Source organism: Ranitomeya imitator, chromosome 2 (assembly GCF_032444005.1).
Source record: "Ranitomeya imitator isolate aRanImi1 chromosome 2, aRanImi1.pri, whole genome shotgun sequence".
In the NCBI taxonomy this organism is placed as follows: Eukaryota; Metazoa; Chordata; class Amphibia; order Anura; family Dendrobatidae; genus Ranitomeya; species Ranitomeya imitator.
Genome location: NC_091283.1, coordinates 170,342,502 through 170,366,514, shown reverse-complemented (window position 1 = coordinate 170,366,514; position 24,013 = coordinate 170,342,502). Strand labels below are relative to the sequence as shown.

The 24,013-nt window shown below is 47.7% G+C and overlaps 1 protein-coding gene across 3 annotated transcripts; it reads right to left on the bottom strand.

Annotated features, from left to right (window-relative positions):
- Positions 1–390: 390 nt before the first annotated feature.
- Positions 391–24,013, bottom strand: LOC138662396 (transforming protein RhoA-like). Of its 3 annotated transcripts, none has more exons than XM_069747953.1 (5): positions 23,911–24,013; positions 3,282–3,439; positions 2,965–3,085; positions 2,378–2,508; positions 391–1,568 (listed from the first exon to the last, which is right to left on the bottom strand). In XM_069747953.1, the coding sequence occupies exons 2-5, from the start codon at positions 3,435–3,437 to the stop codon at positions 1,395–1,397; spliced, it is 582 nt and encodes a 193-aa protein (XP_069604054.1). In that variant the 5' UTR covers positions 3,438–3,439; positions 23,911–24,013; the 3' UTR covers positions 391–1,394. The 3 variants fall into 3 exon arrangements, with proteins under 3 accessions (XP_069604054.1, XP_069604055.1, XP_069604056.1); XM_069747954.1 differs by having other exon boundaries at positions 23,684–23,920; XM_069747955.1 differs by lacking the exon at positions 23,911–24,013 and adding an exon at positions 23,578–23,908.

Sequence of the window (24,013 nt, the reverse complement as noted above, 5' to 3'; positions counted from 1 at the left end):
CCTACTTACACATGTAAATTATTCATTATTTCCATACAAGAGCCAACAAAAATCACAATTAAAACAACTTTCTCATAAAGGCAGAGTGCGCCTTTCAATATCGAACTTCGGAGGGGGAACTTTTTTGAGCATTGTACCCCTTAAATGCATAAGTTTGAGGATCGGTGTCTCCAAACTATGTCTTACAGCTTCCCTACTAAAAAGACTAATCCTTACACCAAGACTAGAGATTAGTACAGGGGGTCCCAACAACCAGACCCCTAAGGATACAATACACAAAAACTCCAACTTCCTTTGCACATCAGCTTTTTCTACCAGATGAAGCTGTATGGGGGAAAAAAAGCCCCCTGTGACACCTTGTAGTTACAAATCAGTAATGACAGGGGCGGCTTACTAAACATGACTACACAGTTTTATTGTGAAATTCTGCTTTGCTGAGAAGAGTGTATTCAGTAAATATTTTTAGAAAACAAAACAAAAAAAAAAAAAAAAAAATGGAATAAAATTAGAAATCTTTTAAAACACACACACAAAAAAAAAAGCAGCGCGTCTGCCAGGCCCAAACATCAGATGGAGGCACAGGATGGGGCGATATGATATGGCACAAAAACAATTAGAGCAAAAGCTCCGAGCCCTTCTCTGCCGTTCTGCAAAGCCGCTTCCTTTTCCTGTTTGATAACCCCATCCTGACATCAGGGGCTCTCGAACCACATCACAAGGGACTGTGATTCTCTGTGCGAGCTTTCCCGGAGTCGTTGTGTAACTACAGATCCCAGCAGGGCTTGCAGCAACACAAAAGCTGACGAGCGGGCTCTCCCGGATGAGTCGGCTCGGCTCACTCGTGTACAAAACATCTGAGACATATATATATGTATATATAGAAAAGGAACATCAGTTTTTGTGAAACATAATAAAATCCCTCCCCCCCCCCCATATTCTGCTACCGTGAACCCCCTAAACCAGCGCTGGTTATGTTGGAGGGGTCACGGGGAACATGGCACTGCCTGTCACTCCCCCATTTTTAGAAATTGCAAAAAGGTCACAAACTCCTTCAAAAAGTCCCATAAAGCATGGCACCTGAGCCCGAAGGTTTCCAAAAAGGCTGTGGTCCTGTCCCTATAGATGGAACTTTCAGAGCATGGCGCTGACCACGTGGCATGATGTGGGAAGGTCTGGCGGATGTTGGCATCTCCTCCCCCGCTGACCTCTGTGATAGGTCCTTCATAAGGCAGTGTGGCTGACATAGGAATGGCACAGCTTCATCACGGGCCCCCTCATCAGCCCAGGGTCCAGAACTGAGCTGGGATCTTATGGGCAGAGAGGGGAGCAGATGAAAGGAAGGAGGGTGAGGGGCGATGGGGGAGGGCATCTTTCTTTTGCAGTTTGGCCGCACTCTAGAGCAGATTGCACGTGTTCTTCTTGCGCCCTCTCTTGGCTTGCAATGCAGCTCTTGTCGCCATCTCGAAAACTTCCCGCACACCATCCTTTGTTTTAGCAGAGCACTCCAGGTAGCCAAAGGCACTGATCCTGTTTGCCATATCCCTGCCCTCTTCTGGCTTCACTGGCTCCTGTACGGAGAAGAAGAGTCAGCATCTTGTCACACTCATAAGCAGACCTGTCTCTTACAGGATATGCTGCAGATCCTTTGCCAGGACTCAGGTCAGTAATGTGGCCGTTGGGCCGGGAGCCCTGAGAACCACCTTCATTCTCCCGGCATTTGTGGCATTGTGTCATGGCGGCAAATGGGTAAAAAAAAAAAAAAAAGAAAAAAAAAAAAAAAAAAAGCTGGATGCCGAGAGGTAGGAGATGGTTCTCAGGGCTCTCGTCCAATATCCACAGATTACTGCACAGGTACTAGGACCTGAGAATCCTCCCATGTGCCATATTTCTTTAAGTGGTTGTCCATAATGTATTATACATCATCAATATCAGATTGGCGGGGGTCAGGCAGTGATTAGCTGTCAGCAGATCCCTCAGTCACCAAAACTCAACTCTCTAGAAGTCAGAACAGCACCACTCTGCACGCCATTTAGTGGTTGTTCTTGGGTACTGCAGCTCCCCTCCCTTATGGAGGTTTATACCCGAGCTGCAGTACCAGGAAACGGCCACTAGGAAGCGTATGGAGCTGGGGCAGCTGAGCAGTGCCAGGTGTGGGACCACCAACAATTTTATATTGATTACTTAAGCTAGCAATAAACCATCATTATGCCTTTAAAGGGGGAATTCTTAAAAAAACACAAAACAAAACAACAAAAACAAAAAAAAACCCACCTCAAACTTCACTAATTAAACTTCATAATGTGTCCACCAATGGAACAGATGAGAAATACTCCCAAAACCCTCCAGCACCCTCCCTGCCTGAGCCCATGTCACCCACCTGCTTCATCTTGGCCAGCTCACGCCGAGTGTGCTCATCGTTCCTCAGATCCTTTTTGTTTCCTACCAATATTATGGGCACATTGGGACAGAAATGCTTCACCTCCGGAGTCCACTTCTCAGGGATGTTCTCTGGAAAGAAGAAAAGCAAGAAGTCTCCATTAAAGGGACTCGGTCAGCACAGGATGACTGTTCAAACCACGTATGGGCACTCTGTGCTCCATGGCGAGGCCATTCGTTATTTTATATACACCTTCCCAATTGCTCGTTACCCTCCATGTCCGCCCGTCTCTGGCTTTATGAAGCCAGAGCTGTCAACCAAATAAGGGGGTGGTGGAGATAGAGGGAAAACAAGAAGGTGGGAAGGTGTATTTAAATGATTGGCCCTGCCATGAAGTCCCGAGAGGAGGGACTTGGTGTGAACAGTCATACTGTCTGGACATAGTCCCTTTAATGTAGGCTACACTGGGACATGACACCCTCTGTTTGCGATGGTACAAAGCCAGACGCAGGCCCAGTGATTGGGAGGGTAAAGCCGCTGTCACATATCTACCCGGGTTATTGTCAGCAGATTTCTGTGTCACTTACCCAAGCTGTCGGGGCTGTCAATGGAAAAGCACATAAGGATGACATCAGTATCGGGGTAGGACAGGGGTCTCAGACGATCGTAGTCCTCCTGGCCGGCCGTGTCCCACAGTGCCAGCTCCACCTGGGGAAGACGAGGCTTTAGTCTCCTTTGAACTTTACAATCTGTTTGAAATTGCACAACTCTGCCTGCAAAACCAGGAACCCCCCTCCCATACCTGTACCATTGAGCTTTTAAAGGGGTATTCATGACATACCAGCTACTAGGGGAAGAGGTCCCTAATGTGTAGCCAGATCTGCTCTTTTCCCACTTTTGTTACCTGTTTGGAGTCAACCTCTATGTCCGCCACGTAGTTCTCAAAGACGGTGGGAACGTAGACTTCAGGGAACTGGTCCTTGCTGAAGACGATGAGCAGACAGGTTTTACCGCAGGCGCCATCACCAACAATGACAAGCTTCTTACGTATAGCAGCCATGTCTGGGGGGAGAAAGGAGGTGGCGGAGGTCAGATCATCAGGTGCAGTCACTATGCACAGACATGACATCCCACACCCAAGCGAGTGGCACCATCCAACAGCAGCGGCATAGTGTGCTCAGCTGACATCCTGGTTGCATCCATGTTCTTCTCTCGGCAGCAAGCAAACTCAGCTTTATTTTAATCACTGATTCTTTAGCAACAGATGAGTTAAAAACAAATAAAACTCAAATGGTAAACTGAATTCTGTCCTCTGTGCCTCCTCTATGGAACTGATCCTCAGACTTTACTGACCGAGTCTAATCCGCAAAATCTGATCACAGGACACACTCAGTCGCACAGATCAACGACACTGTCTGTCACTGTGCTGCCGACAAAAAAAAGACAGCACAGACGTGTCACGTGCTGTATTATGCCCCAGAGCTCCACTCCTTCTGCTCGTGGAGTCAATGTGTACATACATTACATTACTGATCCTGAGTTACATCCTGTATTATACCCCAGAGCTGCACTCACTATTCTGCTGGTGCAGTCACTGTACATACATTACTGATCATGTACTGTTTCTGTGATTTATCTATTAGATGCGCCAATTCTGGCTAATTACCCGACTCTTCCCACTTGCCTTGTATCGGTGGCAAGTGGGGTAATATGTGTGGGGTTGATGTCACCTTTGTATTGTCAGGTGACATCAAGCCCACAGCTTAGTAATGGAGAGACGTCTATAAGACACTTATCCATTAGTAATCACAGTTATATGGAAAATATAGACACAGCCAGAATAAAGTCCTTCATATGAAATAAAAACAAAACACATCTTTCCATTTTTATTTAAAAATAAACACAGTTATACTCACCTAATTCCACTGAATCCCTCGTCTCCTGTAATAAAACAAAAATAAAAAACAACTATATCCCTCACTAGTCGGTCGTTCGGTCCCATGCCGTAATCCATGTCTGGGATAAACAGGTTTCAACCTGGAAAGTGCCAAGATGCGACCGTACAGGATGAGAACCACTGATGAATGAGCTGGTGGAGGGCTTGCCGTGTCCTTTATGGACAGCTCTTCCATCTTTGGTCCTCATCTGATGCTCAACTCTCACCTGTACCTCCAAGTAGCTGCTAGCATGCGGCAGCCGGTACACCCCGGAACACCGCCTCGGCAGGCGGGCCAAACCATGTCAGGGTAGCTGTTGGGTTTCTTTGAGACCTACGGCGATTTTCAAGGGTTTGCCTACCCTTGCATGTGAAGACTGGATATGGCAGAGTGTGGAAGAAACCATTCAAGATTCAATGGACAGACAAGCGATTCCCAGCACAGCGTTGTGGAGCGATGAGAGGGCGCAGCGAGGCACATATAGGACTCTACTGGCCATCCACTGCACCCTGACCCATCTCCAGTTGTCTCGCCTAGTTCTTGCCACTGGGGCTAGATAGGTATGGGCGAGAGAGTGAGGTTGATGACTGCGCAACTCTTCCTCACTATAATCCAAGTCAAGCGCAAGTCATCACTTCAACCACTGTGTATCTAAAGTCCTGTGGCGATGGGAGAGTGGCAAAGCAGCAGGTGTGAAATCACTGGAAGCTGTAGTCACGAACCTGCAGGCAGGCGGCCCAGGCAATATGGTCGCTCCCCACTGGACCGAAGCAGCAGTGGAGTTCGGCAGCCTCCTAGGTGTCTGAGCAGTCCTGTTCAGGATCACTCTGCTCACCTCAAATCGAGGACGGGGCTAGAAAAGGTGCCCCAAACATAGTCTGCTTCATTTCACCTGGCCAGCCTACCGCAGCTGGCGGGTTTCCCCATACAGCAGTCGTCACACAAAGAAAATGATGGTACTCAACCTAGGCACATGGAATGCGAGAACTCTGCTGGAAAATACTAAGGCAGACAGACCAGAGAGGAGAACGGCATTGGTTGCTCGGGAGCTAGCCCGTTACAAGGTTGATATAGCAGCTCTCAGCGAAACACGCCTGGCAGACAAGGGTCAACTGACAGAGCATAGTGGTGGATATATGTTTTTCGGGAGCAGTCGAGGCAGAACTTTAAAAAAAAAAAAAAAAAAAAAGAGAAACAGGCGTGGGATTTACTATCAAAACTCATCTTGTTCGTAAACTTACCTGGCTTCCGGAGGGCATCAACGACCGTCTGATGACATTTCAGCTCCCACTTACAAACAAGAAACACGCGACTCTGATCAGTGCCTATGAGCCCAATATGACTAACCCAGATGACACTGAAGAGAAGTTCTATGATGAACTTGACACACTTATTTCAACAATCCCACATGCAGACAAGTTCCTTATACTCGGAGACTTTAATTCCAGAGTGGGAACAGACCATCAAAACTGGGAAAGGGTCATTGGGAAGTGTAACAGTAATGGCCCGCTGCTCCTCAAGACGTGTGCCACACATGACCTTGTCATCACCAACACCCTATTCCGCTTACCCACATGCAAGAAGACATCATGGATGCACCCAAGCTCGAGGCATTGGCATCTCACTGATTACATCATTGCCAGGAAAAGGGATGAGATGGACTTTAGAGTGATGAGGGCCATGTGCGGTGCAGACTGCTGGACTGACCATCGCCTCATTGTGTCTAAGTGCAGGCTCCGCATCCTGCCTGCGAGAAGACCCCCAAGGGCAGAAAACTACAAAGAGGCTGAATGTCTATAAGCTGCAAAATAAAAGAATTGCAGGGGAACTTGCCAAGGACCTTGATGGTAGACTGTTATATACACTGCAGGCAGAGGAGACCGGCGTTGAGGAACAGTGGACGATTCTGATAGATGCTGTTTATAATACTGCTCTGGAGCATCTCGGATCAGCAGCCAGAAATAATCAAGACTGGTTCAATGAAAACGACGAGGAAATAAAGACACTCCTAGAAGAGAAACATCAGCGGTACAAGGTGTATCTAAATGACCCCACAACGTTAGCTAAAGCTGGTTTCACATTTGCGTTTAAATCCGCAGCGTTTAAAACGCATCCACAAGTGGTGAAAAAAACGCATGTAAACGCGTACAAACGCTGCGTTTTTTAGACGCATGCGTTTTTGGTATGCATGATGAGAAATTTCATAAGCTGGTTTTTGTTCATTCTGCTTCACAAAAATCGGAATAAAAAGCAATCAAAAATGTCACGTGCCCGAAAATGTTACCAATAAAAATGTCAACTCGTCCCGCAAAAAACAAGACCTCACATGACTGTGGACCAAAATATGAAAAAATTGTAGCTCTCAAAATGTGGTAACGCAAAAAATATTTTTGGGAATAAAAAGCGTCTTTCAGTGTGTGACGGCTGCCAATCATAAAAATCCACTAGAAAACCCCTTATAAATAGAAATCAAACCCCCTTCATCAACTCCTTAGTTAGGGAAAAATTAAAAAATGTATTTATTTCCATTTTCCCATTAGGGTTAGGGCTAGGGTTTGGATCCCTTTATCACCTTGATTGTGGCTTAAGGTACCTTCACACTGAACGATAACGACCCGTGACGTTGCAGCGTCCTGGCTAGCGATATCGTTCAGTTTGACACGCAGCAGCGATCTGGATCCTGCTGTGATGTCGTTGGTCGCTGCAGAAAGTCCAGCACTTTATTTTGTCGCTGGACTCCCTGCAGACATCGCTGAATCGGCGTGTGTGACGCCGATTCAGCGATGTCTTCACTGGTAACCAGGGTAAACATCGGGTTACTAAGCGCAGGGCCGCGCTTAGTAACCCGATGTTTACCCTGGTTACCAGCGTAAAAGTAAAAAAAAAAAAAAAAAAAAAAAAAAAACACTACATACTTGCCTTCCGCTGTCTGTCCCCCGCTGTGCTTCTCTGCACTGGCTGTGAGCGCCGGCCAGCCGGAAAGCAGTGGTGACGTCACCGCTGTGCTTTCCGGCCGCTATGCTCACAGTCAGTGCAGGAAAGCACAGCGCCGGAGGACAGACACCGGAATGTAAGTATGTAGTTTTTTTTTTTTTTTTTACTGTTACGATGGTAACCAGGGTAAACATCGGGTTACTAAACGCGGCCCTGCGCTTAGTAACCCGATGTTTACCCTGGTTACCGGCATCGTTGGTCGCTGGAGAGCTGTCTGTGTGACAGCTCTCCAGCGACGCTGCAGCGATCGACATCGTTGTCGGTATCGCTGCAGCGTCGCTGAGTGTGAAGGTACCTTTAGGGTTAGGGTTTGGATCCCTTTATCACCTTGAAGGTGGGGGGTGGCTTATCAGTGTCTAGACTTGTTTTTCTCTATTGAAACGCATGCGTTCAAAAACGCAACCAAACGCATGTGCTTAAAAAAGCATGCGTTTACATAGACAGCAATGCTTTTTTTTACGCAAACCATGCGCAATCGAACGCATGCGTTTCCTGGCGGCAAATAGACGCCTCTAAAATTACTACATGTTGCATTTCCGCGCCAAGCTGCAAGCGACAAGAAGACGCATGCGTCGTCAAACACGGCAAAACGCGAACGAAAAAACGCATGCGTTTTTAATGTTAAATATAGAAAAACACGACGCATGCGTTTATATGCGGTACAAACGCTGCGGCAAAAAACGCAAATGTGAAACCAGCCTAAGAGAGGTGCCTTAACCAACATAAAAAGAAAGGTACAGATCAAGCTACGTGAGATGCAGAATAATTGGTTTAGCAAGAAGGTCGATGAAATTCAGGGCTATGCAGATACCCATGACCAGAAACGCTTCTACGATGCGTTCAAAGCCGTATATGGACCCCAGTCATCAAGCTCTTCATCTCTGCTTAATGCAGATGGAACTAGGCTGCTGACAGAAAAGAAACTAATTCTGGAACTGTGGGCTGAGCACTTTAATAATATTCTTAATCGCCCTGCCAATATCAATGTTGAGGCTATTGCTCGTCTGAACCAGGTAGAAATCTACAAGGACTTTGATGTTCTTCCAAGTGGAGATGAAGTCAAGAAAGCAGTGAAAACTTTCTTGTGGAAAAGCACCGGGAAATGATGCTATACCTGCTGAGGTATATAAAGCTGGCGGCCCTGCTCTGATGCAAAAGGTGACCAAACTATTCCAGTACATGTGGAAAAAGGAACAGGTTCCACAACAGATGAAAGATGCCAGCATAATTCACATACAAGAGGAAAGGTAATCGCCAATCTTGTGACAACCATCGAGGCATCTCCCCTCTGTCCACTGCAGGCAAGATACTGGCTCGTCTCTTGCTCAATCGCCTTTTACATCACCTTGAGCAAGGACTATTACCCGAAAGCCAGTGCGGTCTCCGTATGCTATTCTCTACAATGTTAAGTGATGCTTTTAACAACTGTGAAGATGGAATCCAGGTTAGGTACAGGACTGATGGCAAGCTATTCAACCCAAAACGCCCGAAGGCGGTTACAAAAGTGCATAAGACTGTTATCCGTGAATTATTATTTGCTGATGACTGTCAACTTAACGCTAGCACGAAACAGCAGATGCAGCATGAAATGTACTTTTCTCAAGCCTGCAACATTTTTGGTGTCGAGATCAACATTAGAAAAACTAAAGTCATGTATCAACCTGTTCCAGGAAAACTGTACAAGGAGCCACGTATCACAGTGAAGGAGCAAAACCTCAAAGAAGTCGATAACTTCACCTACTTAGGCAGCACACTTTCCCGTGAAGAAACCATAGACGATGAGGTTAATAACAGAATTGCTGAAGCCAGTGCCGCCTTCGGGAGACTGCGTAAGAACGTCTGGGAACATAGGAGACTCAGCCTTACCACCAAGCTGAAGGTCTACTGCGCGGTGGTCCTCACCACACTTCTCTAAGCTAGCAAGGCCAGGTCGGTCTACAGCAGGCAAGCTAAACAGCTTAATCATTTCCATATGAGTTGCCTCAGCAGACTCCTCCATATCAGGTGGCAAGACAATGTCCCGGACAAGGCAGTTTTGGAACAAAATGGGCTCTGCAGCGTCAACACTCTCCTGCTGAAAGTCCAAGCCAGGTGGGCTGGACATGTGGTCAGAATACCTGACAGCAGACTACCGATACAACTGCTGTATGGAGAACTGTGCCAAGGAAAGCTAGCAGTTGGGGGGCAGCAGAAGGGCTATAAAGACTGCCTTAAGGTGTTTCTCAAAAACTTGGAAGTCGGGGCGTGGCCTAGCTGCTGATGGAGTAGGTCACACAGAGTGGGAGCTCCGTGTCCAGGAATCTTAAAGCGGCTCTTATCTACCTCTCCGGCGCCCTTCCGCTCCTCCTCGATCTCGATTCCGGTCCCTGGTACGGTGGTGAGTGTATGGGGAAATCCAAAACGCGCTCCCGTGACCCCACCAGGAGAATTCCTGACTTCTTTGCGGCCTCCTCACAGCTACCGCCGGAGTCCAAGATGGCGCCGCCCTCCCCCAGATCTTCCCGCTCTTCACAACGCAACGCTCAGGCGTCGCAATCGAGCGCTGCAGCGTCGCATTCAAGCGGAGCAGCGTCGCATTTAGGTGGAGCAGCGTCGCATTCAGGCGGTACAGCGTCTGATTCGGCTGCTGGCCCGGTGACGGCTTCTCTCCTCAAGGGTTTGCTTGGAGACCTTAGAACCTCCATCCAGGAAGATATACGCACTATGCTGGCTGAACTGAGAGGGGAGGTGGTTGAGCTGGGTAACCGCACTGACCGTTTGGAACGCAAAATGGCGGAGCTGGTCTCTTCTCATAATGAACTCTGGGACGCTCATGAGACCCTGCAAATCATGGCCACTAAAACCCATGCTAAAGCCCTGGACCTGGAAGATAGGTCCAGGAGAAACAACGTCAAACTGAGAGGCATTGAGGAATCTGTCCTGGCGGCGGATTTGAAGATATTTCTGCAGGAATTTATGGCCGCAGCTCTCCCGCAGTTTGCCCCAAAGGACATTATAATTGACCGCGTGCACAGGATCCCTAAACCGTCTGGCCTGGGGCCCTCCATCCCGAGAGATGTGCTGGCACGCATACACTTCTTCGAGATGAAGGAGGATTTTCTCCAGGCCCTAAGGAAGGGTCCAGCTCTTCCTGAAAGATTTGCAAGCATCTCCGTCTTTCCAGATCTCTCCCCGGGCACTTTGGCTCTACGGAGGGCCTTTGCCCCCTACACTACCATCCTCAGAGAGAAAGGCATCCTGTACCGCTGGGGGTTTTCTACCAAGCTCCTCATCCGTAAAGATGGATCAATCACCACCTGCCTGACTCCGTCACACGCAGCTACTGCTTTCGCCAAATGGGGACTCTCAACTCCGGACTCTCCGACCGCCGTGACCCTTCCTAAGCGTGGAGCTGGTGGAGGTCTCAGGGCCCGCATCACACCGGACTGGGAGGTGGCCTGAGCCCACTGCAACTTTGGTTCCTGGCCATTTTCCCGCACGGATTCATTTGGTTTTCTTTTTTCTTTTTTTAAGCTGCGTTGGTTCCTCTCTCGAGAGTATCCGCAGCATTTGTTTGCCCCATAGGTGAATTGTTTTCCCTGATTCTCACCTCTTGGACTCAGGGTATCCCTGATGGACCTCGGTCCACTGGTTTACTTGTTGTATGTCTTGTTTGCTCCCCTTTTTCCCCTTCTCTCCTTCTGGTCCCCCCCTACTTATGCTCTAGCTTTTTTTGCCACAAGTACTAGACTCTTTTACACAGGTAATTGGTGTCCTGAAGCTTGCAAAACTGTTTACATGTTCTCATTATGAGTATATCGCTGTATTCAATTAATGTTAATGGTCTCAACTCGCCGGGCAAGAGGTCTGTGGTATGGCGTCAGTTGGGTAAATCCCGTCACGACATTCTGTGTCTTCAGGAAACACACCTACTGGAATGTGAATCCCAGAATGCAGTCAGGCTTATACCCGCATCAATTTTTTGCCAACGGCCCGTCAAAAAAGGCGGGAGTAGCCATTTTTTTCAGTAGGTCCAACGCCTTCCAGCTGGTTCGCTCCATAGCGGATCCGTTGGGTAGGTTTATTGTGGTCCTATGCCTTATTAATAACGCCCCCTATACCATCGCCTCGATCTACGCCCCCAATGTAGGGCAGCTTAAGTTCCTGGAGGGGGTCTTTGAAACTTTGCGTGATATCCAACATGGTCATAAACTGATTGCTGGTGATTTCAATGCTCCAATGTTTAGGGACTTGGACTGCTCTGCTTCTTCCCTGTCAAGATGCGAAGCAGGTCCTCTGACTAACTCTTTTAACCTGCATGATATCTGGAGATATTTACATTGCGGCGAGAGAGACTACACGTTCCTGTCTCCCAGGCACGGTTCCTATAGCAGGATTGATTTTGTGCTGGTGAATGACGTGGCTCTCCCTCACTGCATTTCAGCAGATATAGGCAGTATCACATGGTCAGACCATGCCCCGGTGTCCCTTACACAGAGATCCCTTGGCTATTAGACCCCCCTTGCACTGGCGTCTCAACCCCCATCTCCTCGCTGACCATTCCAACTCTCGGTGTATTGAGGAGGCTTTGGGGGAATTTTTCACCTCCAATGATACTCCTGACATAGGCGACGACACCCTTTGGTTTGCCCACAAGGCGGTAATTAGGGGTCACTTTATTTAACTGGCGGCAAGGGCCAAAAGAAAGTATAATGCAGCTCTCCAGTCTTCCCTGGATGAATTAAGTCGCCTGGAGTCCGCGCACAAATTATCTCCTACCCCGGCGCTTCTCTCCGACCTCTCCAAAGCGCGCATGCATGTTCGCAATTTGCTTCTCCATAAGGCTGAGAGGGCCCTGAGGAAAACTAGGGCTAAATTTTACACAATGGGCGATCGAGCGGGTGCTGTTCTGGCCAGACGTGTTAGGAAGAGAGAGGCTCAATCCAAGATCCCATTTTTGCTCAAGCCTGACGGCTCCCGGGTGTATAATCCGATTCATATCGCGGAGGAATTTGCATCTTATTACTCCTCGCTCTATGACCTCGGGTCTGACCTAGGGATTCCTCAGCCTTCGCGGGAGTCAATTTTGGCGTTCTGTTGGAGAAGGTTAATCTCCCCTCGGTCACCCAGGAACAGCTCTCCTTCCTAAACTCTCCCATTGTTGAGTCTGAACTCTCGCAGATTGTCAGAGAGGCCAACAAGGGTTCTTCCCCGGGGCCTGATGGTTTTTCTTTTCTCTACTATGCTCAGTTCTTCCCTGCCCTCTCCCCCTACCTCTTGCGCCTTTTTAATAATTGGCTGTCGACGGGCAGTATTAGGGCTGAGGGGTTGGAGGCATCCATAGCGACTCTCCCCAAACAAGGGAAACCCCCAACATCCCCGGGGAACTTTCGTCCGATAGCACTTTTAAACTGCGACGTTAAGATTTATGCAAAAATCTGGGCCAACAGACTGTTCTCGGTTCTCCCTGGTCTCATCCACCCCGACCAAGTTGGGTTTGTTCCTGGCAGACAGACCAGGGATGGCACCAGGCGCCTGATAGATCTTTTAGATGTGGTCGAGAGGGGGAGCCTCCCCAGTGTATTTCTCTCGCTTGATGCCGAAAAGGCGTTCGACAGGGTACACTGGAGTTATATTGAACTCACGCTGGAGAAATTTGGGCTCACCGGGCAAATTAGTAAAGCGGTTATGGCATTATACTCCAATCCCTGCGCGTCGGTTCGTTCGGCGGGATTTAGATCTCGGACATTTTCTATTCGGAATGGCACTCGTCAGGGCTGCCCCCTCTCCCCTATCATCTTTGCTCTGGTCATGGAGCCTTTGGCTTCCATGGTCAGACAGAGTGAGGACATTGAAGGAATCCGGGTGGGGGGAACCGAACACAAAATTGGCCTCTATGCCGACGACGTGGTCCTGACTTGTGCCTCACCGTTAGCATCGCTGAACGCGATTACCTCTATTTTAACTGAGTTTTCGGCGGTTTCATATTATAAACTTAATCTGACCAAATCCACAATTTTCCCTCTTTTTCTCCCGGCCCCCCTTCAAATCCAAATTCAATCTCAATACGAGTTCATTTGGGCTCCCCTGGGCTTTACGTACTTAGGCATCAGGATAACTAGGCTGGATAATATAGTTCGTGTAAATTTTGAGGAAACTCTTGCGGAAGTCAGGAAGAGCATGGATCATCTGTCGAGTGCACTGCTCTCCTGGATGGCCCGCATACAAACGGCGAAAATGCTATTCCTACCCAAAATAATGTATCTCTTCCGATGCCTCCCCCTTTTTATCCCTTCGAAGTTTATTTCAGCTTTTCAATCTCTTATAGATCGGTTTATTTGGAATGGGAAACCTCACAGGATTAGGCGTCGGATTATGTCCCTACCGTATTCCATGGGTGGGTTGGGCGCGCCTGCAGTGCTTTCATACTATAGGGCGGCGATCCTTGAGCCCCTTAAAATATGGTGGGAGGGGAACTCATGCTTACCCTGGTTTCTGATTGAATCTCATTTTACCCCCAAAAACTCGCTTAGATTGCTCTTGGAGTTTCAGCTGCTTAAGGTACCTCTAGTTGGCCCTTGTCTCCGTTCTATTAGGAATGCTTCTAAATTGTGGGCGCTACTCAGCACTTCCCATCTAATATTTATGTTTGAATATGTTTCTTTGCAGGCTTTGGAGTATGCTATCGGGCACATTTCTCTTTCCTCCTGGACGGACTGCGGGGTGCTCCGGGTGGCAGACCTTTTCGGCTCAAATGGCCTTCTGTCGTTTGAGGACCTCTCAGGGAGATTCTCTCTTACTGGGTCTGACTTCTATCAATACCTGCAGCTCCGTAGCTTTCTCAAGTCACGTCGGTCATTCGGAGTGCCCCCGCCTCTGACAGAGGACCCGGCTCATAGATATTTCAGACCGGCCACCATATTGCCCCATGGCATCTCCATAATCTATAAAGCTCTCATCTCCTATGGTTCTGCTGACAAGCTCCCTTTCATGACCGCCTGGGAGTCCTCGCTGGGTTTCGAGGCCTCCCTGGAGGACTGGCAATTTGCTATGGTGCACCCTTCCAGGTTCTCTACATGTCTTGGCCACTTGGAGCAGGTGAAAAAAATTCAACTGCATTGGTACTTTACCCCTGTCCGCCTGGCGAAGGTTTTCCCGTCTTCCTCCCCTCTGTGTTGGAAGAAGTGCGGCGCCTTGGGGTCCTCCTCTCATGTATGGTGGTCGTGCCCGCAGATCCGGGTTTTCTGGCGTGAGGTGGAGGCTTTGATTGTCGATCTGACACGTCTCCCCCTTGTGCTGAGTGGTCAACTAGTTGTCCTGGGTATTTCCCTCATGGGTCTCCCTTCCCCTCTCCGGCCCATAATTTCAAATATCCTAGTTGCCGCTAGACAATGTATAGCGAAACATTGGAAATCCTCGGGTCTTCCCTCCAGAGCCGAACTGATCGCCAGAATTGACTTACACTTCTGCTATGAGGTTATCATGGCACAGGATCTATCGAGGAGAACTAGGGTCCTCTCGTGGTGGGATCCCTGGGTGTCCTCGGCACATATATCTCAGTCTGCTCTTGCCCTCATTTAAATCGTTTGCTTCTCAATTTTTGACACTGTATCTGTGTGTATTGTACTGTTCATATTGTGGTCTTTAATTTATGCGCTGGTCCTTTTTTCCCACATCCCCCCCCCCCCCCCCCCTGTTTACCCTTTTCTCCCTCCCCCTCCGAAGTTTACTGATGTGTTGTTTAACATGCAAAATTTCAATAAACATCTATTGGTTAAAAAAAAAAAAAACTTGGAAGTCAACATCAATGAATGGGAAGAGCTTGCCCTGGATCGTCCAGGTTGGCGGGGCAGGATCACCTCAGGAGCTTGTGCAGCTGAAGATAAGAAAATTTTTGACGCAAACAGAAAGCGAGCAATCTGCAAGGCACAAGTAGAATCTGTACTGACCACATCTGCTTCCTTATGTCAAGTATGTGGGCGAACCTTCCAGGCCTGGATTGGACTTATCAGCCACCTCCGGAGCCATAACTACTAATTCTCTTCTAACCGTGAAGCCATTTTCATCTTCGACTACGAAGGACGAACATCATCACATTACATTAGTTACCCTCTACTGATCCGGAGTTACATCCTGTATTATACTCCACAGCTGCACTCACTATTCTGCTGGTGCAGTCACTGTGTAAATACATCACATTACTGATCCTGTACTGATCCTAAGTTACATCATGTATTATACTTCAGAGCTGCTTTCACTATTCTGCTGGTGCAGTCACTGTGTACATACATTACATTACTGATCCGGAGTTACATCCTGTAGTGTACTGCAGAGCTGCACTCCCTATTCTGCTGGTTCAGTCACTGTGCACATCCATTACTGATCCTGAGTTACATCCTGCATTATACCCCAGAGCTGCACTCACTATTCTGCTTGTGCAGTCACTATGTAAATTACTGATCCTGTATTGTACTCCAGAGCTGCACTCTCTATTCTGCTGGTGCAGTCACTGTGTACATACATTACTGATCCTGTATTGTACTCCAGAGCTGCACTCCCTATTCTGCTGGTGCAGTCACTGTGTACATACATTACTGATTCTGAGTTACATCCTGTATTATACCCCAGAGCTGCACTCACTATACTGCTGGTGCAGTCACTGTGTGCATACATTACTGATCCTTAGTTCCATCCTGTATTATACTCCAGAGCTGCACTCACTATTCTGCTGGTGCAGTCACTGTGTACATACATTACTGATCCTGTATTGTACTCCAGAGCTGCATTCACTGTGTACATACATCACATTACTGATCCGGAGTTACATCCTGTATTATACCCCAGAGCTGCACTCACTATCCTGATGGTGCAGTCATTGTGTACATACATTACTGATCCTGAGTTACATCCTGTATTATACCCCAGAGCTGCACTCACTATTCTGCTGGTGCAGGCTGTTGTGAATTCTGCTTTTGGGCTCCCTCCGGTGGTTGTAGGTGGTAATGCAGTTGTCCCAGGGCTGCAGTCATGGTCAGGTATTTCTGCTGATTGCAATTCTGACTGGGGTATTTAGGTTTGCAGGATTCATTAGTCCTTGCCAGTTGCCAATGTTTCTTAGGAAGTGTTGGATCTCTGTCTGGCTTCTCCTGCTTAGCTGCCAATTCAGCAAAGATAAGTGTCTGTTTCTTTTTCTTTGGCACACAAGCTGTTTGCTTGTTTTTTGATTGTATTCCTGCTCTGAGTGTAGGAGTCTCTGGAGTTGCAGATATACGTTCCACGTCTTTAGTTAGATGGAGGAATTTTTGTATAATCTGCTGTGGATATTTTTGGAAGGGTTTTAATACTGACCGCATAGTACGCTGTCCTATCCTTTCCTATTTTAGCTAGAGTGGCCTCTTTTGCTAAATCCTGCTTTCTGCCTACGTGTGTCTTTCCTCTCCTACTCACAGTCAATATTCATGGGGGGCTGCCTATCCTTTGGGGTTCTGCTCTGAGGCAAGATAGTATTCCTATTTCCATCTATAGGGGTATTTAGTTCTCCGGCTGTGACGAGGTGTCTAGGGTTTGTTAGGCACACCCCACGGCTACTTCTAGTTGCGATGTCAGATCAGGATTGCGGTCAGTATAGTTACCACCTACTCCAGTGAAAGTTATTCATGCGGCTCCAAGGTCACCGGATCATAACAGCAGGCATTGTGTACATACATTACTGATCCTGAGTTACATCCTGTATTATACTCCAGAGCTGCACTCACTATTCTGCTGGAGCAGTCACTGTGTACATACATTACTGATCCTGAGTTACATCCTGTATTATACCCCAGAGCTGCACTCACTATTCTGCTGGTGCAGTCACTGTGTGCATACATTAGATTACTGATCCTGAGTTACATCCTGTATTATACCCCAGAGCTGCACTCACTATTCTGCTGGTGCAATCATTGTGTATATACATTACTGATCCTGTATTGTACTCCAGAGCTGCACTCCCTATTCTACTGGTGCAATCACTGTGTACAGCCATTACTGATCCTGTATTGTGCCCCAGAGCTGCATTCACTATTCTGCCGGTGCAGGCATTGTGTACATACATTACTGATCATGTATTGTGCCCCAGAGCTGCACTCACTATTCTACCGGTGCAGGCATTATGTATATACGTTACTGATCCTGAGTTACATCCTGTATTATACCCCAGAGCTGCACTCACTATTCTGCCGGGGCAGGCATTGTGTACATACAATACTGATCCTGTATTGTGCCCCAGAGCTGCACTCACTATTCTACCGGTGCAGGCATTAAGTATATATGTTACTGATCCTGAGTTACATCCTGTATTATACCCCAGAGCTGCACTCACTATTCTGCTGGTGCAGGCATTGTGTATATACATTACTGATCCTGAGTTAAATCCTGTATTATACCCCAGAGCTGCACTCACTATTCTGCTGGTGCAATCACTGTGTACATACATTACTGATCCTGTATTGTGCCCCAGAGCTGCACTCACTATTCTGCTGGTGCAGTCACTGTGTACATACATTACTGATCCTGAGTTACATCCTGTATTATACCCCAGAGCTGCACTCACTATTCTGCTGGGCCAGTCACTGTGTGCATACATTATTGATCCTGTATTGTACCCCAGAGCTGCACTCACTATAATGCCGATGCAGGCATTGTGTACATACATTACTGATCCTGTATTGTGCCCCAGAGCTGCACTCACTATTCTGCCGATGCAGGCATTGTGTACATACATTACTGATCCTGTATTGTGCCCCAGAGCTGCACTCACTATTCTGCTGGTGCAGTCACTGTTTACAGAGATTACTGATCCTGTATTGTGCCCCAGAGTTGCACTCACTATTCTGCTGGTGCAGGCATTGTGTACATACATTACTGATCCTGTATTGTGCCCCAGAGCTGCACTCACTATTCTGCTGGGGCAGTCACTGTGTACATACATTACTGATCCTGTATTGTGCCCCAGAGCTGCACTCACTATTCTGCCGGTGCAGGCATTGTGTACATACATTACTGATCCTGTATTGTGCCCCAGAGCTGCACTCACTATTCTGCCGATGCAAGCATTGTGTACAGACATTACTGATCCTGTATTGTGCCCCAGAGCTGCATTCACTATTCTGCCGATGCAAGCATTGTGTACAGACATTACTGATCCTGTATTGTGCCCCAGAGCTGCACTCACTATTCTGCTGGTGTAGTCACTGTTTACAGAGATTACTGATCCTGTATTGTGCCCCAGAGTTGCACTCACTATTCTGCTGGTGCAGGCATTGTGTACATACATTACTGATCCTGTATTGTGCCCCAGAGCTGCACTTACTATTCTGCTGGGGCAGTCACTGTGTACATACATTACATTACTGATCCTGAGTTACATCCTGTATTATACCCCAGAGCTGCACTCACTATTCTGCTGGTGCAGTCACTGTGTGCATACATTAGATTACTGATCCTGAGTTACATCCTGTATTATACCCCAGAGCTGCACTCACTATTCTGCTGGTGCAATCATTGTGTATATACATTACTGATCCTGTATTGTACTCCAGAGCTGCACTCCCTATTCTACTGGTGCAATCACTGTGTACAGCCATTACTGATCCTGTATTGTGCCCCAGAGCTGCATTCACTATTCTGCCGATGAAGGCATTGTGTACATACATTACTGATCCTGTATTGTGCCGCAGAGCTGCACTCACTATTCTGCCGGTGCAGGCATTGTGTACATACATTACTGATCATGTATTGTGCCCCAGAGCTGCACTCACTATTCTACCGGTGCAGGCATTATGTATATACGTTACTGATCCTGAGTTACATCCTGTATTATACCCCAGAGCTGCACTCACTATTCTGCCGGGGCAGGCATTGTGTACATACAATACTGATCCTGTATTGTGCCCCAGAGCTGCACTCACTATTCTACCGGTGCAGGCATTAAGTATATATGTTACTGATCCTGAGTTACATCCTGTATTATACCCCAGAGCTGCACTCACTATTCTGCTGGTGCAGGCATTGTGTATATACATTACTGATCCTGAGTTAAATCCTGTATTATACCCCAGAGCTGCACTCACTATTCTGCTGGTGCAATCACTGTGTACATACATTACTGATCCTGTATTGTGCCCCAGAGCTGCACTCACTATTCTGCTGGTGCAGTCACTGTGTACATACATTACTGATCCTGAGTTACATCCTGTATTATACCCCAGAGCTGCACTCACTATTCTGCTGGGCCAGTCACTGTGTGCATACATTATTGATCCTGTATTGTACCCCAGAGCTGCACTCACTATTCTGCCGATGCAGGCATTGTGTACATACATTACTGATCCTGTATTGTGCCCCAGAGCTGCACTCACTATTCTGCTGGTGCAGTCACTGTTTACAGAGATTACTGATCCTGTATTGTGCCCCAGAGTTGCACTCACTATTCTGCTGGTGCAGGCATTGTGTACATACATTACTGATCCTGTATTGTGCCCCAGAGCTGCACTCACTATTCTGCTGGGGCAGTCACTGTGTACATACATTACTGATCCTGTATTGTGCCCCAGAGCTGCACTCACTATTCTGCCGGTGCAGGCATTGTGTACATACATTACTGATCCTGTATTGTGCCCCAGAGCTGCACTCACTATTCTGCCGATGCAAGCATTGTGTACAGACATTACTGATCCTGTATTGTGCCCCAGAGCTGCACTCACTATTCTGCCGATGCAAGCATTGTGTACAGACATTACTGATCCTGTATTGTGCCCCAGAGCTGCACTCACTATTCTGCCGGTGCAGTCACTGTGTACATACATTACTGATCCGGAGTTACATCCTGTATTATACCCCAGAGCTGCACTCACTATTCTGCTGGGGCAGTCACTGTGTGCATACATTATTGATCCTGTATTGTACCCCAGAGCTGCACTCACTATTCTGCCGATGCAAGCATTGTGTACAGACATTACTGATCCTGTATTGTACTCCAGAGCTGCACTCCCTATTCTGCTGGTGCAGTCACTGTGTACAGCCATTACTGATCCTGTATTGTGCCCCAGAGCTGCACTCACTATTCTACCGGTGCAGGCATTATGTATATACGTTACTGATCCTGAGTTACATCCTGTATTATACCCCAGAGCTGCACTCACTATTCTGCCGGTGCAGGCATTGTGTACATACAATACTGATCCTGTATTGTGCCCCAGAGCTGCACTCACTATTCTACCGGTGCAGGCATTAAGTATATACGTTACTGATCCTGAGTTACATCCTGTATTATACCCCAGAGCTGCACTCACTATTCTGCTGGTGCAGGCATTGTGTATATACATTACTGATCCTGAGTTAAATCCTGTATTATACCCCAGAGCTGCACTCACTATTCTGCTGGTGCAATCACTGTGTACATACATTACTGATCCTGTATTGTGCCCCAGAGCTGCACTCACTATTCTGCTGGTGCAGTCACTGTGTACATACATTACTGATCCTGAGTTACATCCTGTATTATACCCCAGAGCTGCACTCACTATTCTGCTGGGCCAGTCACTGTGTGCATACATTATTGATCCTGTATTGTACCCCAGAGCTGCACTCACTATAATGCCGATGCAGGCATTGTGTACATACATTACTGATCCTGTATTGTGCCCCAGAGCTGCACTCACTATTCTGCCGATGCAGGCATTGTGTACATACATTACTGATCCTGTATTGTGCCCCAGAGCTGCACTCACTATTCTGCTGGTGCAGTCACTGTTTACAGAGATTACTGATCCTGTATTGTGCCCCAGAGTTGCACTCACTATTCTGCTGGTGCAGGCATTGTGTACATACATTACTGATCCTGTATTGTGCCCCAGAGCTGCACTCACTATTCTGCTGGGGCAGTCACTGTGTACATACATTACTGATCCTGTATTGTGCCCCAGAGCTGCACTCACTATTCTGCCGGTGCAGGCATTGTGTACATACATTACTGATCCTGTATTGTGCCCCAGAGCTGCACTCACTATTCTGCCGATGCAAGCATTGTGTACAGACATTACTGATCCTGTATTGTGCCCCAGAGCTGCATTCACTATTCTGCCGATGCAAGCATTGTGTACAGACATTACTGATCCTGTATTGTGCCCCAGAGCTGCACTCACTATTCTGCTGGTGTAGTCACTGTTTACAGAGATTACTGATCCTGTATTGTGCCCCAGAGTTGCACTCACTATTCTGCTGGTGCAGGCATTGTGTACATACATTACTGATCCTGTATTGTGCCCCAGAGCTGCACTTACTATTCTGCTGGGGCAGTCACTGTGTACATACATTACATTACTGATCCTGAGTTACATCCTGTATTATACCCCAGAGCTGCACTCACTATTCTGCTGGTGCAGTCACTGTGTGCATACATTAGATTACTGATCCTGAGTTACATCCTGTATTATACCCCAGAGCTGCACTCACTATTCTGCTGGTGCAATCATTGTGTATATACATTACTGATCCTGTATTGTACTCCAGAGCTGCACTCCCTATTCTACTGGTGCAATCACTGTGTACAGCCATTACTGATCCTGTATTGTGCCCCAGAGCTGCATTCACTATTCTGCCGATGAAGGCATTGTGTACATACATTACTGATCCTGTATTGTGCCGCAGAGCTGCACTCACTATTCTGCCGGTGCAGGCATTGTGTACATACATTACTGATCATGTATTGTGCCCCAGAGCTGCACTCACTATTCTACCGGTGCAGGCATTATGTATATACGTTACTGATCCTGAGTTACATCCTGTATTATACCCCAGAGCTGCACTCACTATTCTGCCGGGGCAGGCATTGTGTACATACAATACTGATCCTGTATTGTGCCCCAGAGCTGCACTCACTATTCTACCGGTGCAGGCATTAAGTATATATGTTACTGATCCTGAGTTACATCCTGTATTATACCCCAGAGCTGCACTCACTATTCTGCTGGTGCAGGCATTGTGTATATACATTACTGATCCTGAGTTAAATCCTGTATTATACCCCAGAGCTGCACTCACTATTCTGCTGGTGCAATCACTGTGTACATACATTACTGATCCTGTATTGTGCCCCAGAGCTGCACTCACTATTCTGCTGGTGCAGTCACTGTGTACATACATTACTGATCCTGAGTTACATCCTGTATTATACCCCAGAGCTGCACTCACTATTCTGCTGGGCCAGTCACTGTGTGCATACATTATTGATCCTGTATTGTACCCCAGAGCTGCACTCACTATTCTGCCGATGCAGGCATTGTGTACATACATTACTGATCCTGTATTGTGCCCCAGAGCTGCACTCACTATTCTGCTGGTGCAGTCACTGTTTACAGAGATTACTGATCCTGTATTGTGCCCCAGAGTTGCACTCACTATTCTGCTGGTGCAGGCATTGTGTACATACATTACTGATCCTGTATTGTGCCCCAGAGCTGCACTCACTATTCTGCTGGGGCAGTCACTGTGTACATACATTACTGATCCTGTATTGTGCCCCAGAGCTGCACTCACTATTCTGCCGGTGCAGGCATTGTGTACATACATTACTGATCCTGTATTGTGCCCCAGAGCTGCACTCACTATTCTGCCGATGCAAGCATTGTGTACAGACATTACTGATCCTGTATTGTGCCCCAGAGCTGCACTCACTATTCTGCCGATGCAAGCATTGTGTACAGACATTACTGATCCTGTATTGTGCCCCAGAGCTGCACTCACTATTCTGCCGGTGCAGTCACTGTGTACATACATTACTGATCCGGAGTTACATCCTGTATTATACCCCAGAGCTGCACTCACTATTCTGCTGGGGCAGTCACTGTGTGCATACATTATTGATCCTGTATTGTACCCCAGAGCTGCACTCACTATTCTGCCGATGCAAGCATTGTGTACAGACATTACTGATCCTGTATTGTGCCCCAGAGCTGCACTCACTATTCTGCCGGTGCAGTCACTGTGTACATACATTATTGATCCTGAGTTACATCCTGTATTATACCCCAGAGCTGCACTCACTATTCTGCTGGGGCAGTCACTGTGTGCATACATTATTGATCCTGTATTGTACCCCAGAGCTGCACTCACTATTCTGCCGATGCAGGCATTGTGTACATACATTACTGATCCTGTATTGTGCCCCAGAGCTGCACTCACTATTCTGCCGATGCAGGCATTGTGTACATACATTACTGATCCTGTGTTGTGCCCCAGAGCTGCACTCACTATGTACTCGGATATTCCCGGTCAGTGGCCATGGTTGCGCCCACACATCATGACGTCACTCACACCGCACGATGCCAGCATTACGCTAGCCACTGTGACCCGTCACCTCCGTTATTGCTCGGTCCTGAGCCCGGTGGGTTTCTTCCCTCAGAGCCCCTCCTGACGTCCAGTGCCCTTCCAGACACGTCACGTGACACACAGGCGGGGAAACACCCTAAATGCGCGCTCGCCTTCTAAACAAAGAGTTTCCTGAATGACGGCATAGCCAACCAACCATTATGTACGAAACAACGGCTCCCGCCTATTCCCCATCCCCGGTAACGGCCCACATACCGTCCTCTCCGTCCGCTGCTACCAACCGTCTGCCCAGCTATGACGTACGAGCCCGCCTTCCAATCCAATCGGAGCGAGGGCCGCCCACGAATGACAGTTCAGT